Source organism: Panulirus ornatus, chromosome 2 (genome assembly GCF_036320965.1).
Source record: "Panulirus ornatus isolate Po-2019 chromosome 2, ASM3632096v1, whole genome shotgun sequence".
Taxonomy (NCBI): domain Eukaryota; kingdom Metazoa; phylum Arthropoda; class Malacostraca; order Decapoda; family Palinuridae; genus Panulirus; species Panulirus ornatus.
The window spans coordinates 76,955,001-76,971,823 of NC_092225.1; the positions used below are offsets into that span (position 1 = coordinate 76,955,001).

At 38.2% G+C, this 16,823-nt stretch overlaps 1 protein-coding gene across 14 annotated transcripts in view; it reads right to left on the reverse strand.

Annotated features, from left to right (window-relative positions):
* Positions 1-6,344: 6,344 nt before the first annotated feature.
* The window catches only part of LOC139757404 (toll-interacting protein A-like), a 49,388-nt gene continuing 38,909 nt past the window's right edge, over positions 6,345-16,823 (reverse strand). For 8 of the 14 annotated variants that reach the window (XM_071677866.1, XM_071677904.1, XM_071677923.1 and 5 more), the window contains 3 exons: positions 14,990-15,076; positions 10,276-10,455; positions 6,345-10,087 (listed from right to left, as the gene is read on the reverse strand). In XM_071677866.1, the coding sequence (XP_071533967.1) occupies positions 9,974-10,087; positions 10,276-10,455; positions 14,990-15,076 (381 nt within the window). In that variant the 3' untranslated portion in view covers positions 6,345-9,973. The remainder of the gene's footprint in view (positions 10,088-10,275; positions 10,456-14,989; positions 15,077-16,823) is intronic. The other 6 variants (XM_071677857.1, XM_071677932.1, XM_071677972.1 and 3 more) reach the window with 1 other exon arrangement.

The window sequence follows — 16,823 nt, forward strand, 5'->3', positions numbered from 1 at the left end:
GTTGAGAGAGAGAGCTATGAGCGCAGGAGGATGCTTGACCCGTGCCCTTCCACCCCAAGATCCAAAAGTGCCCCTTTTTCAACTCAAAAAAATATTTGTCAAATTACTCCACTCATCGCGTGACGAGCTATGTTTGAAAAAAATGAGTTTGTTATGAATTCTTAAAACTAAGAAAAATTTCAAAGAAAACGTTTGTTTTTAATCAACCAACACTTGGCGGTCCAGATAACCCAGACGCCACCATTGTTGACAGACATGTGAGAGTGGGACACGACTGTGTTCGCACTACAACGCACCTCACGCAACCAGGCTGTATTTTTTATATTTTCCAATTTTGAGTATTTCATCCATTGGCACATTCGCGTTTACTGGATTCATGATGTCTTCTACTCTTACGAAATTGCACACAGATACTGTGGGCTGTAACTAATGATGTTTATTCTTGATCCATGTATAAGTATCAAAACTCATTTTAGTTAACTTCCCCCCTGCATTAAACTGATAAAAAAAAGGTGTTAGAATACAGTTATGGTTTTCATAATGTATTATGCCAGAGATATTTAAAACTAGCAGTCAGTAAAATAACCGTTATATTTCTTTTATGTAACATGTAACATGACTTGCATTGCGAAATTACTGAGCTCAAGCATATTTTTATACAAAGTTCACAGACATATACATGTACATAATTCATACTTGCTGCCTTTATTAATTTCTGTCGCCACTCCGCCACACACGAAATGATACCCCCTTCCCCTGCACGCGCGCGTGGTAGTGCTAGGAAAAGACAACAAAGGCCACATTTGTTCACACTCAGTCTCTAGCTGTCATGTATAATGCACTGAAACCACAGCTCCTTTTCCACATCCACGCTCCACAATACTTTCCATGGTTTACCCCAGACGCTTCACATGCCCTGGTTTGATCCATCGACAGCACGTCAACCCCGGTATACCACATCGTTCTAATTCGAGTACTCTATTCCTTGCACGCCGTTCAACCTTCTGCATGTTCAGGCCCCGATCGCTGAAAATCTTTTTCACTCCATCTTTCCACTTCCAATTTGGTCTCCCACTTCTCGTTCCCTCAACCTTTGATACATATATCCTCTTGGTCAATGTTTCCACACTCATTCTCTCCATGTGACCAAACTATTTCAAAACACCCTCTTCTGCTTTCTCAACCACACTCTTTTTATTACCACACATCTCTCTTACCCTATTATTACTTACTTGATCAAACCATCTCACACCACATATTGTCCTCAAACACCTCATTTCCAGCACATCCACCCTCCATAGCCCATGCCTTGCAACCATATAACATTGTTGGAACCAGTATTCCTTCAAACATACCCATTTTTGCTTTCTGATATAATATTCTCTACTTCCACACATTCTTCAACGTTCCCAGAACTTCTGTCCCCTCCCCCACCCTATGATTCACTTCCACTTCCATGGTTCCATCTGCTGCCAAATCCATTCCCAGATATCTAAAACATTTCACTTCCTCCAGTTTTTCTCCATTCAAACTTATCTCCCAATTGACTTGTCCCTCAACCCTACTGTACCTAATAACCTTACTCTTATTCACATTTACTCTCAGCTTTCTTCTCTCACACACTTTACCAAACTCAGTCACCAGCTTGTGCAGTTTCTCACACGAATCAGCCACCAGCGCTGTATCATCAGTGAACAACAACTGACTCACTTCCCAAGCTCTCTCATCCACAACAGACTGCATACTTGCCCCTCTTTCCAAAACTCTTGCAGTCACCTCTCTAACAACCCCATCCACAAACAAATTAAACAACCATGGAGACATCACACACCCCTGCCGCAAACCTGCATTCACTGAGAACCAATCACTTTCCTCTCTTCCTACACGTACACATGCTTTACATCCTCAATAAAAACTTTTCACTGCTTCTTACAACTTGCCTTCCACACCGTATATTCTTAATACCTTCCACAGAGCATCTCTATCAACTCTATCATGCATTCTCCAGATCCATAAATGCTACATACAAATCAGTTTGCTTTTCTAAGTATTTCTCACACATTCTTCAAAGCAAACACCTGATCCACACACCCTATACCACTTCTGAAACCACACTGCTCTTCCCCAATCTGATGCTCTGTACATGCCTCCACCCTCTCAATCAATACCCTCCCATATAATTTCCCAGGAATACTCAACAAGCTTATACCTCTGTAATTTGAACACTCACTTTCATCCCCTTTGCCTTTGTACAATGTCACTATGCAGGCATTCCACCAATGCTCAGCCACCTCACCATGAGATATAAATACATTAAATATATGTATGTATATATATACATACATACATACATACAAATACATAGACATATACATACATACACATGTATATGTTCATACTTGCTTGCCTTCAATCGATTCCCAGCACCACCCTGCCCCACAGGAAACAGCAATTGCTGACCCACTCTTTAGCTATATAGTGCCAAGAAAAGACAAAAGAGGCTACATTCATTCGCACTCAGTCTCTAGCTGTCATGAGTAATGCACCAAAACCACATCCAGGCCCTACAGACCTTTCCATGGTTTACCCCATATGTTTCACAAATAATAATAATAATAATAATAATAATAATAATAATAATAATAATAATAATAATTATAATAATAATTAAAAAATGTTAATAATAATAATAAAATAAACCATTATGTGACATTTTTTTTTTCACTTCATTTCAAGCTAGAAGTTTCAGTTTTCTAAATTATTTCTTACAATTTTCATACGTATATATATGTATATGTGTGTATGTGTGTATATGTGCGTATGTATGTGTATATATATATATATATATATATATATATATATATATATATATATATATATATATATATATATATGCATATATATGTATATTATCCCTGGGGATAGGGGTGAAAGAATACTTCCCTCGCGTGTCGTAGAAGGCGACTAGAGGGGACGGGAGCGGGGGGCCAGAAATCCTCCCCTCCTTGTATTTTTTAACTTTCTAAAATGGGAAACAGAAGAAGGAGTCACGTGGGGAGTGCTCATCCTCCTCGAAGGCTCAGATTGGGGTGTCTAAATGTGTGTGGATGTAACCAAGATGTGAAAAAAGGAGAGATAGGTAGTACGTTTGAGGAAAGGAACCTGGATGTTTTGGCTCTGAGTGAAACGAAGCTCAAGAGTAAAGGGGAAGAGTGGTTTGGGAATGTCTTGGGAGTAAAGTCGGGGGTTAGTGAGAGGACTAGAGCAAGGGAAGGAGTAGCAGTACTCCTGAAACAGGAGTTGTGGGAGTATGTGATAGAATGTAAGAAAGTAAATTCTCGATTAATATGGGTAAAACTGAAAGTTGATGGAGAGAGATGGGTGATTATTGGTGCATATGCACCTGGGCATGAGAAGAAAGATCATGACAGGCAAGTGTTTTGGGAGCAGCTGAATGAGTGTGTTAGTGGTTTTGATGCACGAGACCAGGTTATAGTGATGGGTGATTTGAATGCAAAGGTGAGTAATGTGGCAGTTGAGGGAATAATTGGTATACATGGGGTGTTCAGTGTTGTAAATGGAAATGGTGAAGAGCTTGTAGATTTATGTGATGAAAAAGGACTGGTGATTGGGAATACCTGGTTTAAAAAGCGAGATATACATAAGTATACGTATGTAAGTAGGAGAGATGGCCAGAGAGCGTTATTGGATTACGTGTTAATTGACAGGCGCGCGAAAGAGAGACTTTTGGATGTTAATGTGCTGAGAGGTGCAACTGGAGGGATGTCTGATCATTATCTTGTGGAGGCTAAGGTGAAGATTTGTATGGGTTTTCAGAAAAGAAGAGTGAATGTTGGGGTGAAGAGGGTGGTGAGAGTAAGTGAGCTTGGGAAGGAGACTTGTGTGAGGAAGTACCAGGAGAGACTGAGTACAGAATGGAAAAAGGTGAGAACAATGGAAGTAAGGGGAGTGGGGGAGGAATGGGATGTATTTAGGGAATCAGTAAATGGATTGCGCAAAAGATGCTTGTGGCATGAGAAGAGTGGGAGGTGGGTTGATTAGAAAGGGTAGTGAGTGGTGGGATGAAGAAGTAAGATTATTAGTGAAAGAGAAGAGAGAGGCATTTGGACGATTTTTGCAGGGAAAAAATGCAAATGAGTGGGAGATGTATAAAAGAAAGAGATAGGAGGTGAAGAGAAAGGTGCAAGAGGTGAAAAAGATGGCAAATGAGAGTTGGGTGAGAGTATCATTAAATTTTAGGGAGAATAAAAAGATGTTCTACAAGGAGGTAAATAAAGTGCGTAAGACAAGGGAGCAAATGGGAACTTCAGTGAGGGGCGCAAATGGGGAGGTGATAACAAGTAGTGGTGATGTGAGAAGGAGATGGAGTGAGTATTTTGAAGGTTTGTTGAATGTGTTTGATGATAGAGTGGCAGATATAGCGTGTTTTGGTCGAGGTGGTGTGCAAAGTGAGAGGGTTAGGGAAAATGATTTGGTAAACAGAGAAGAGGTAGTAAAAGCTTTGCGGAAGATAAAAGCCGGCAAGGCAGCAGGTTTGGATGGTATTGCAGTGGAATTTATTAAAAAAGGGGGTGACTGTATTGTTGACTGGTTGGTGAGGTTATTTAATGTATGTATGACTCATGGTGAGGTGCCTGAGGATTGGCAAAATGCGTGCATAGTGCCATTGTACAAAGGCAAAGGGGATAAGAGTGAGTGCTCAAATTTCAGAGGTATAAGTTTGTTGAGTATTCCTGGTAAATTATATGGGAGGGTATTGATTGAGAGGGTGAAGGCATGTACAGAGCATCAGATGTACAGAGCATCATGTACAGAGCATCAGTTGTTAGAAGCAGTGAAAAGTTTTTATCGAGGATGTATGGCATGTGTACGTGTAGGAAGAGAGGAAAGTGATTGGTTCTCAGTGAATGTAGGTTTGTGGCAGGGGTGTGTGATGTCTCCATGTATGTTTAATTTGTTTATGGATGGGGTTGTTAGGGAGGTGAATGCAAGAGTTTTGGAAAGAGGGGCAAGTATGAAGTCTGTTGGGGATGAGAGTGCTTGGGAAGTGAGTCAGTTGTTGTTCGCTGATGATACAGCACTGGTGGCTGATTCATATGAGAAACTGCAGAAGCTGGTGACTGAGTTTGGTAAAGTGTGTGAAAGAAGAAAGTTAAGAGTAAATGTGAATAAGAGCAAGGTTATTAGGTACAGTAGGGTTGAGGGTCAAGTCAATTGGGAGGTAAGTTTGAAGGGAGAAAAACTGGAGGAAGTAAAGTGTTTTAGATATCTGGGAGTGGATCTGGCAGCGGATGGAACCATGGAAGCGGAAGTGAATCATAGGGTGGGGGAGGGGGCGAAAATCCTGGGAGCCTTGAAGAATGTGTGGAAGTCGAGAACATTATCTCGGAAAGCAAAAATGGGTATGTTTGAAGGAATAGTGGTTCCAACAATGTTGTTTGGTTGCGAGGCGAGGGCTATGGATAGAGTTGTGTGCAGGAGGGTGGATGTGCTGGAAATGAGATGTTTGAGGACAATGTGTGGTGTGAGGTGGTTTGATCGAGTAAGTAACGTAAGGGTAGGAGAGATGTGTGGAAATAAAAAGAGCGTGGTTGAGAGAGCAGAAGAGGGTGTTTTGAAATGGTTTGGGCACATGGAGAGAATGAGTGAGGAAAGATTGACCAAGAGGATATATGTGTCGGAGGTGGAGGGAACGAGGAGAAGTGGGAGACCAAATTGGAGGTGGAAAGATGGAGTGAAAAAGATTTTGTGTGATCGGGGCCTGAACATGCAGGAGGGTGAAAGGAGGGCAAGGAATAGAGTGAATTGGATCGATGTGGTATACCGGGGTTGACGTGCTGTCAGTGGATTGAATCAGGGCATGTGAAGCGTCTGGGGTAAACCATGGAAAGCTGTGTAGGTATGTATATTTGCGTGTGTGGACGTGTATGTATATAATGTGTATGGGGGTGGGTTGGGCCATTTCTTTCGGCTGTTTCCTTGCACTACCTCGCAAACGCGGGAGACAGCAACAAAAGAAAAAATAAAAAAAATATATAAATAAAATAAATAATAATAATAATAATAACAGACAAAGGATCAGTGATTGCAGCCACACTTCATCTTTTCTTGGTGCTATCTTGCCAATGTGGGTGATGGCAAAAAAGTATGAAATTTGTATTTTATACCTGATCGCCATTTCCCATGTTAGAGGTAGAGCTGGGAACAAATGAAGAAAGGCTATATCTGCTCACATCCATTCTCTAATTGTCATGTACGATGCACTGAAAAAAACATAAAACAATAATTATGATAATAGCTTAAAGAATGGACATAAAAGCAACTTCAGATAGCATAACTTTATTCATACTACCCAACAGAATTCTTAATACACATGTATATTGTATTCTATATGCTTTAAAATCTTAATTACATCCAGCACATAATGGTGCATGACATATATCAAAAAACATATTCATAAAATTTAAAGCAATCATATGAGCATCCATAACAATAAGTTATAACCTAAATAATTTATTAAAAAGATGCAAATTTAATGGTACAGGAAGTGGTACATGAGTGTCTCGCAATATGAATACATACCTTTTAATAATCTTTATTATTCTGCTGCTAACAGCAATCTGATATATGACTACTTAATTGTGACCAACTTATCAACTTAATTATCCATAAAATTACTTGCTTGTACTATGTAAATTGCAAATTAGCCCTATGTTCCCCCTAATAGTAAACTGACTATATTACTCTCTTCTTTATTCCTTTATGGTTATCTCACACAAAGAATGTGTTAAATATCTCTTTTAAAAATGACATGACATTATTGTTATTGTTATTCTAAGTCCTAATAATCTGGCCCACAACTAGTAATGCTCTTTTCCAAAAGGTCATTTCGAGTTCACTCAGAGGTAAAAGGTGTAGCCAAAGAGAGATGCTCTGATCTAATGATCCTCTTAGAATCAATTAGTGCAAGTAACAGTGCCATCCCCATTTAATACGTCTGAAAATCAAGCTTGGATCTATAATTGTAAGTGCAAAAGAACATAACTATGCTCTGATAACCAAACCATAATTCACTTTCCTGTCATGTACATATATAAAATTTTATTAGCAACAGACAAATTCTAAGATTCAAAACCCATGAAGTGAAGGGCAGTGCTAAGTACTAGAGTGCACAGTGCAGTTTGCTGACCTTATTATGTACAAAATAGGTCACAGCCATAAAGGCACAAAAACCAGATACTGTAATTCCTACTTATCCAGGTTGCTAACATTCTCAATGCAAGGAACATTAGAAATGATGTAAATACTCAAGAGAGACCACTATTTAATTGTTATTTTCTAAATATATTGATGAAATTGTTATAAAATGAACTCAATCTACAAAGACATTCCACACTTTTACAGTGTTATGAAACAAATTTCATTTATTTCCACTACTATCACGTTAAAAAAGTAAAAGGTGGTAATAAGACTGCTTAATGCATTCAGCCACACAACATATATGTTTTTTCATATTTTTGCAAAGCTTTGTTTATTTACAGTATACCACAAATAACCCAATCAATACATTCCTTAAACCCCTTGTGGAATAATCCAATCAAACAAACATGCAGCTGTAACGTTAATCATGACACATATCAACTACAGGTTCATGTGTATATATATGTGTAGTGACTAATAAGTACAGAAAAGCCAATACTGGTGCATAATTTTAATTAAAAAAAAATTAAGTTGTATGTTTTAAACAGGTAAATTTAGTGGGGAGACATCTCATTGCTGGTATATTTAGACGAACAAATGTCATGTCTTACATACAATTGGAGTTCACTATCTCAAAGTATATTTGACAGTCTGATGGATTCAGCTAACCATGAGGCATATCTTACATACCGAAGGTTCCATCTAATCAAAAACTGCAACTTATTATTGCTGCATACAGCTAACCAGGATGCTTACTGTATTACTGAAAATACTAGCTGACTAATGGATACTGTATCCCACTTTATAAGTTATTCTTACCATACTGAGAGAATGTCGAACATTACAAATGAACTTCAGTAGTCATGAGGCATGTCTCTTGCCCGTGATGTAACACATTAAAATATGAACTTTTATCAACCATTTCTAATTGATGTGACATTAAATGTCAAAAAAGTGTCTAAAATGAAACTCACAATCACTTACCGTACTTCTTTTCTATACCAGTAACAAACCAATAAAATAAGGTTTCCTTGACAACATTTCCATTTTCACTAATCTATGACATTAAACTACAGGGCATAATGGTGACCTAAAAATAACTGCATGTAAATTATTACTAAGAATTTCCATCAAAGCAGACTTTCTCTAAATAAAGAAATGCATGTATGACTAGCTTTGGCATTGGTGTTCGTTCCTAATGGGATATGGTGCACGGTTTATACTTAAAAAAAAATTGTTATTACCATATCGCCATATTGATACTACCAAAGAAAAAATCATGAAAATTATGGCCCTAAAAATTAATCAAGGAAAAGACATTAATGAATCCAGTGTCTTTACTACTTCTAGCCATTGTATTTACCTGCTCCACATCAGACAATACAAGACTTATATATTAATTTCTATCAAGGTAAAAATCACACTTTTCAAAACCAACTCATTTGTCTACTGCTTACATACATAAATGTTTCAGTCATACTCCTAAACTTTTAATTTTGTTATTATTTACATTAATGTTTCACACAGAACATCTGTGTTCACTCCAAAGTGAGAATGGGTACTACCTCTGGTTCATGTAAAAAGGTATTCAAATAGTCCAATATACTAAATACTTACTTTCCTTCCATACAATGTGTTTTTAGGCACTTGTTATTCACACAAGCAGTTATTATGCTCCACAAGAGAGGTAAGTCAAGAGAAAGACAGAAGAATGTCTTGCATACACATGGAATTGATCAAAAACTGGAATATAACTGGTCACATATCATCATGATGTTGTCAAGAAAATACCAGCAGTGAAAACAACGGACTTTACTTCAAAACACTTCTGAAAGAAAACAGAAATACAAATATGTAATTCTGAGCTGTTACTTATCAACATTTCTTCAAGCCTTTCTCTTAACTTTTTTACTAAATCATCTGGTCATTACACTTATGCTTTGCAAAGCACATGCAATAATTCATTCTAAGAAAAGTAATCTTCATAAACAGGAAAAAATATAATGATTTTCAAGACAGCACACGATAAGCATAAGTAAATTCTGTACAAAGCAGTAATACAATACCAAGATGAACCCGCTTACAATTTCCCTATTAACTGTGAAATTAAAAAAATGAAGAGCACCATCAGAATGACAGAATTTTTAGTGAAATCTTTATTCACATACACCAAATAATACAAAACTGTAATCGTGTGAAAAATATCACCTGTTGACAAATTTTGATAAAATGTATTTCAAAGCCACACAGAAAAATGCAATCATTATATCCGGTAACATTTTATGGAACTTTTACCCCATTCACAGCCACTGTCCCATTCATGAGACAGACAAGTTGTAAGCCTGGCAGCACCTACTGCCTTAAACCTTCAGCTAATAATGCTCTTAAATTAGGTTTTACAATGTTGTTATATTCACTTTGTAATGGTAATATTGAAATGTAAGTCAGAAAAATCCAAAAGACATGAACTAGGTTTTAAGCCTGCCACATTGAATGGGTTACTTTCTTTAGAAAAAAGCACAAGGCTGGAGAAGGAAACCCTAGTTCTGCAATTAATTCCCACATCAACTTGATCGACCCCATGACAACAGGAATGTAGTTAAAGATAATAAACAGGTTGAAGACGTATTCCATCCTTGGTCCAAGGCTTCACAGCATTATAAATTTCTTCAAGTAACAATCTGCCATCTCTACTAGACATCATTTTGATTTTACATTTATGGTGCTTATCTTTGGTGGATGGGAATAATGTTCAGGAATCTTGCATCTGGAGGAGGGAGTTGATGGCAACTTCCTTGTTTCCCCGGGAGGCCTCAAGAACAGACTTCACCACTTCAGCATCCACAGATGGGAACATCTCTACAACCTACCAAAGAGTTGTATCATTAACAACAATATACACGATGAGTGTAATGAGATATATCCAGTCTCTTAACTATTTGAGGTTTTAACCAGTCCACATGCTTTCCATACATGTAAATGTTGTAATTTTGTGGAATTACATCTGAGTAAATTTAAAGATTTAGTAAGTCATAAAACTTCAATCCAACTCACTTGCTTCAGATCCTGCTCAGATATAGCTTGTGGTGGTGATGGGGTGGAGGCAGGGAGTTGCTGTGTGGGTGGTAGTGTGTATACAGGCACAGAGGTATAACCCGGATATGTGTAAGCTCCAGGCGGCACCATCATTACTGGTCCCAAGGAATGAGGCAGTGGGGCTGTCTGCAAATATATCTACAGGTTTTATCCATCATTTACAGGTTTTATCCATTATTACTAGTAAGCTTTTTCTCATGTTATAGTTACATATCTTCTATATCTTCTACAACCTTGTAGTAATATGGATCAAGTAAAAATTCCACACAAAAAAGTATTAATTCCTTCATCACAGCATCTCTCCAAGCAATTCCTTCCTCTTTTCAACTTACATGTGATTTTTTTCATCCCACTCTAGTTAATGAGGTAAGTGTAAGAAGCACTCCGTACTAGGGCAAATAGACTCCTGCAGATAAATAATTAAGGTATCTTCTGGGAAGCAGACTTTGTGATGATTATTGTATAAGGTCAAGTCGAACATGTTCATTTTATTACAGAGATGAATTGTTAGTGTTTTCAAACTGAACAGGGGGTAACAAGAGACTTTTAGATTGAGATACTGGGGAAAATTGTGTTTTAACATTACTTAATTCCACCAGGTAACTAATTCTCCACTCTGACATGTTGTACAGGATCAAACTGAGAAAGAAAATAAGTTCTGTATGCAAACAAGAATGAGTATTAAGAACATGAGGGGATAGAAAGCTAGCTAAAATGTGGAAAGTGCATCATCACTATAAGAGTGAATACAACTTAAAGTACAAGAGATGACCACTTACTGACCAGCAACTTTATGTCGCAATCCATTTATGTTTACTAACCCTTAACGTTTCATTAAGTTATCCCTTCAAAGCCTAAAATTTCACATCTTTCATGTTATTCTAAAAATGAACTTAATCTTAAAAAGATATTCATATAATAATAAAAAAGAAGAAAAAATCACTCGCAATGCTGCTTCCACTTTTGCTAAAAAACTATCTGCTTCATCTTGGTCTACTTTTGATGCAGAAAGAGTAGATGCCCATAAAATCAATCCACACCATCCAATAACAGATCACATCATCATATAATTCAGGATGATCTTTTGCCTGCTCCTCTAAAGCTAGCTAAAAGCCACTCAATTTCCTTCCTAGGAAACTCACAAAATGTGCTCTCATTAGCATGGCTAGAGGATGACTGACTGCTGGGAGAAATCATCACACACTGCCACCTCAGCTGCCACCCAGGCTCAGAGAACAGCCATGAAATTGAGGCATAAAATTCAATGTGTAAGGATTCTTCTACAGGCAATACTCACTCACATAAGCATCTGTTTGGAGGGGTTAAGAGGTTAATTCTAAGTTTCAATATTCCATTAAATTCTTTTTCACTATGAATCTCTGACCACCTGGTTCATTCTCCCATATTCATATATATCCACTCTTACTCACTTTGCCTTAACTAATCTCCACCTACATCATTAGAAACATTCATCACATCTTAATGGATCTCTTTTACATCCTCAGTGCAGCATCCTTCCCTGTCAGTATCTACAATTTTCCTGATGCGCAACCAATAACTTTGCTTAAAGTTTTCCTAACCATAATTTCCTTTATTTCTGTTGTGATATCAAATTTTCAGAAAATATGCAACACATCCTTGGTCCATGGTCCTAGCAAGGTAGTGTTAGGAAAACAGGAACAATGACCTTGCACACATCTTTATTGTTATAATGTATAATGTACTTAAAACTTAAACAAAAGCCAATTATGTCCAACAGATCATTCAATGGTTTACCTTGACTACTTCAAATGTCCTATTTCAGCCCACTGAGGGCATGTTGCCCTTCTCCACAACAATCCTTGCTTACTCTAACTAGAGGATTCACCATTTTATAGTTCCCTCTTCCCTCAAACATTTAAGTTATGGAATTCTCTTCCTCCTTTCAGCTTTCCTTCTTTCTATAACCATTCAACTTTTAAGAGACAAGATTACAAACACCTGCAAAGCCCTGAATAATTTCCCTTTTCTCCTTTCCTATTTTCCTTTCAGCTGAGGTGGCCTATGACTGGGACTGTTTTTGCCTGTCATGTCTATCTATCTAACTCTCTGGTGCCTATTCTCATCTGGAACTCCCTCAATGGGGTGGCCATGGCAATAGTCTCCATAATTAGTGAACTCCAGCACAGCTCTTTAGCCTTTAGTACCTCACCCTTAACAGGCCACTGGCAGAGAGCAACTCTCGCAGTGTTATGCAAAGGCTCGTACCTAATATTTCTACCTAATGCTCTTGCCTAAATGTTCCTATCTACTACTACTATTATCTACTGTTCCTACCATTCTGCCATAATACACTAGCAAATAGTCCTCAAGGCAGGAAAATCTAGAATTACAAAGAATGAGCTGTGCGAGTTAAGTGTTGTCACGTGTTAAAAATGACAAGGGGAGAGATCGTATGTTTGACGACAGAATACCAGTAGTCTACGTGAGGGCAAGACTGAAAGAAAAAAGTTTCTTGGGTCAAAGGAGTGCAACTTGACAACCACTGAAGTGCTGGCAGACTATGCAGCCATCACTAACCCTCCTGATACTCAGTTTGGTAGTACTGGTAATATACCTCCCTGGTCATTGGCTGCCTACCAGATACTACCCAATGTTGGTCAATAAAAAAAGTGTGAGGGCAAGAACTAAGGAATGGGTGAAAGAAGGTAAAGAAGCGAGCCCCAAGCTGATGTGGGTAAATATGAAATTGGATTACAATAGGTGGGTGATTGGGAGTGCTATCATCTGAAATGGGAAGACTGTATTGTTGACTAGTAGGTAAGGATTTTCAATGTATGTATGGGTTATGGTGAGGTGCCCGAGAACTGGTGAAATGCATGCATAGTGTCAATATATAAAGGCAAGGGGGATAAAGGTGAGTGTTCAAACTACAGAGGGATGTTTGATGAGTTTACCTGGTAAGCTGTATGGGAGGGTATTGACTGAGAGGGTGAGGGCACGTACAGAGCTTTAGATTGAGGAAGAGCAAAATGGTTTCAGATATGGTGGAGAATGTGTAGATTTGCAGGTTATTCTATTTGAATTATCTGTACATCTTCTAACTTTTACCACACTAACCTGCGAGTTTCTGATATCTTCCACAATTAGAAACAACCTTGAAGTGACCCATAAGTCTATTGCTGTTTGAATTCCTTTATATGCCTTTGATCAACCTTCCTCACACCACATACAGTAATCACCCATATCATTCCCTACACATCCACCTTGTTCTATACTTCTTTATCTAGGGGCCCATACATTGCATTCATACAACACTGTTGGGACTACTATGCCATCAAACATACTCAACTTAGCCCAAGCATGCTTTCAACATCTCAATGCAATTAGATCACTTACCCACCTGATAGCTCATTTCATATCCAGCAGTTCCATTCACTGCCAAGTCCACTCCCAGGCATCAAAAACACCACTTTTTCTAAGCTCTCTACATTCAAACTCACACTCCAGCTAACTGTCTATCTACTTCAGAAACCTGGTCAGACTCTGCCTGTTTGAGCTTTCACCACAAGTGAAAATTCACATTAGGTGGGGCTATATCACCATTAATTGATGAAACAAATTACACTTTCATCAAAGAGGTTTTCTCTTTAAAGGAGCCTATGCTGTCCCTGCTACTGAGTGTATCAACATCTCTCCTAAATGCTCTGTCCCTGAGTCTAAAGGCTTCCTTAGTTCCATCCTCCTATCCCCTTTTTGGTCTCCCCCTCTCCATTTCTCCATCTACTTGTGACAAGTACATCCTCTTTAAGTCTTTCCTCGCTCATCCTCTGCATATGTCTGAAACATTTCAGCATACCTTGGTGAGCTCTCACAGTCAAACTATGCTTACTACCACAGATCTCTCTTAAACTGTAATGCCTTTATGATACTTACATAATCAACCTATCCCAAACAACATATTATCCTCAGATAATTCCCTTCCAACACATAACAACCCTATCAGGACTAATATATCTTCAAATGTACCCATCTCTGACCTCACAAACACTGAACTCTCCTCCCACACACTCTTCATGCATCAGGGAATTGTATCTCAGTGCCTAACCCCTAATGTGCTCCTGCTTCCTTCAGGTCATCCCCATTCAAACTGTTACTCATACCAACATGCTCCAGTCACTTACACTTCCAACAACACCTGGAGTTTCTTTATACAGCTATGTCATTTGCACATAGTGATTGATTCCCTTCCCGTGCCCAGCATACTGACCATTCTCTAGCAAGCTGCAGATCTACCCCTTGCCTTTCTACCACTGCATTTACCTCCCTTACTATCCAATCCATGAACTTATTATACAAATAATGTAACATCACATATGCTTAACACAGACCCATCTTTACTGGGAAACAATTATCCTCCTCCCTTCTTACACACACGTCCTACTCCCTCGGAAAACATTTTTCACTCCATTTAATAACTTCCCATCTACCCCATGCATTTATGGCACCTTCCACAAGGCCTTTGTTAACCCTATCATATACTTTCTCCTCATTCATGAATGCCTCATACATAATGCATACTCTGTCTCTAGACATTTCTCTTAATGATTTAACTGAAGTTCTCTCAACTTCAAGTTCTATTATTTCCACTGTGATACTGACCAATTCAATGCTCAACACAAAATAAACTTACTGTGTATGACATGACAATATTCACTGTGCCTTCTTGACCTTCTCCAAGTTTTCCAGACAAGCTGTACCACTCATCCACAGTTTCACCCTGAAAATGTGAACAGTAAAGTTACAAATGAAAAAAAATAGAACAGCTTGGTATGCTAAGCACATTAAAGTTTTTTCTCTTACTTATAAATCCAATGTCATATACAGAAGACCCAATAAAAAAAAATGCAAGGTTCAAGGTCTTAGCATAAAATAAAGTTTTCAGATAAAAAGAGATTCTCTTACTTCTAGTAATATATTTCACATTATACATAAAAACAGTGCCTTATTTTCTGTTCTCTGTATCAGAGGTCTGCTTTCACTTGGTATGTGGTTAAAAACAAACCTATTTCCTAGCAGGAATAACAGTGCTACAAAGGTAGATAAAAAAAAGATGGATTTTCACTTTGGTATAAAGGCAAGCTTCTCCAACAAATAGTAAATTTACTTGATGGAAGGAAAAAAAATATTAAAGTCAAAGGAGCCTTCTCAATATGGAGTTGGGTCACCAGAGACATGCTACAAGGCTTGGTCTTGGAACTGTTACTATTCATGATCCATATAGACAGATTAGGTAGTAGTAGTCAGTAGGAACATTAAGAAGGAGCCTTTGAAAAGACTGAGCCAGAGTGCCCTCTAACAATGGCCTGTTAAGTGTGAGGCATAAAGGCTACTAAACAGCAATAGAATTCACCAGTTATAGTTAGTCTTTTTGCCATGGCCACCCCCTGTGGGAGTTCTCAAAGGGAATAGGCATCAGAGATATAGATAGATAGATAGTAAATGATGAGCCAAGAGTAAACTCATACCTGAACGTTTGAGGATAATTCTGCAGTGAAGCGAGAAATAAGGAATGGCAAAGACTACACTAACACACAGAGAGGGAGACAAACTCCACACGTGGCTTGTTAAATGGTTACAGAAATTCAATTCAATACAGACTGAGTAATGAAGATGAGAGTAACCTAGAGGAATAAGTGTGAAAGGGGCTAGGGGGTTGACAATATACAATAACGTGACCCAAACACACAGAAATTCAATTCAACACATACTGAGTAATGAAGATGAGAGTAACCTAGAGGAATAAGTGTGAAAGGGGCTAGGGGGTTGACAATATAACATGACGTGACCCAAACACCACAACAGAACTATCAACATGGCAAATTATCTAAAGGCCAGAATCAGAAGTGCAACTAAGTACATGGATGAGATGTTCAGCAATTTACTTACAATATACACTAGATCTATATGAGATTATGTTTCTAAACCTTGTTCTACACACTTAAAGAAGCACAAATAACTAACTGGGAAGGTCCAAGAAAGACAACAAACACTGTAAGTGAAATTAGACACCTGAGTTACTGGGAAAGGTTTGAGGCCATAAAATCGCTTACCATGCAGATCATAAGATTAAGGGAAAACTTGATCTTAACCTTTAAGCTTTTATAAGTTTGACAATGTTGACAGCAAATAATTCTTTGTGAGGTACAAAGATGGAGCCAACAGAGATCATAACAAGAAGCTAAGCAAAAAAATTGTTTGGAAAGATGGTTACAAAATGCTTTAAAGGTCAGAATACTGACTGATTGGAACAAGCTAGGTGATGAAACCAAACCAAAATTTAAACTGCTTCATGACAGTACAGAAAGTTCAAGAAAAGAGGCCCTGTAAGTGTACAACTCCCTCCCTGTTCTGCATAGGTAGATAATTACAACACTGGCTAGCTGTGAGGGACGGCAAGCACGGGTCTCCAAAAGAATACTAAAGGGTCTTCACCCATACGAAGCTCAGGGTCCTTATGAAATTTC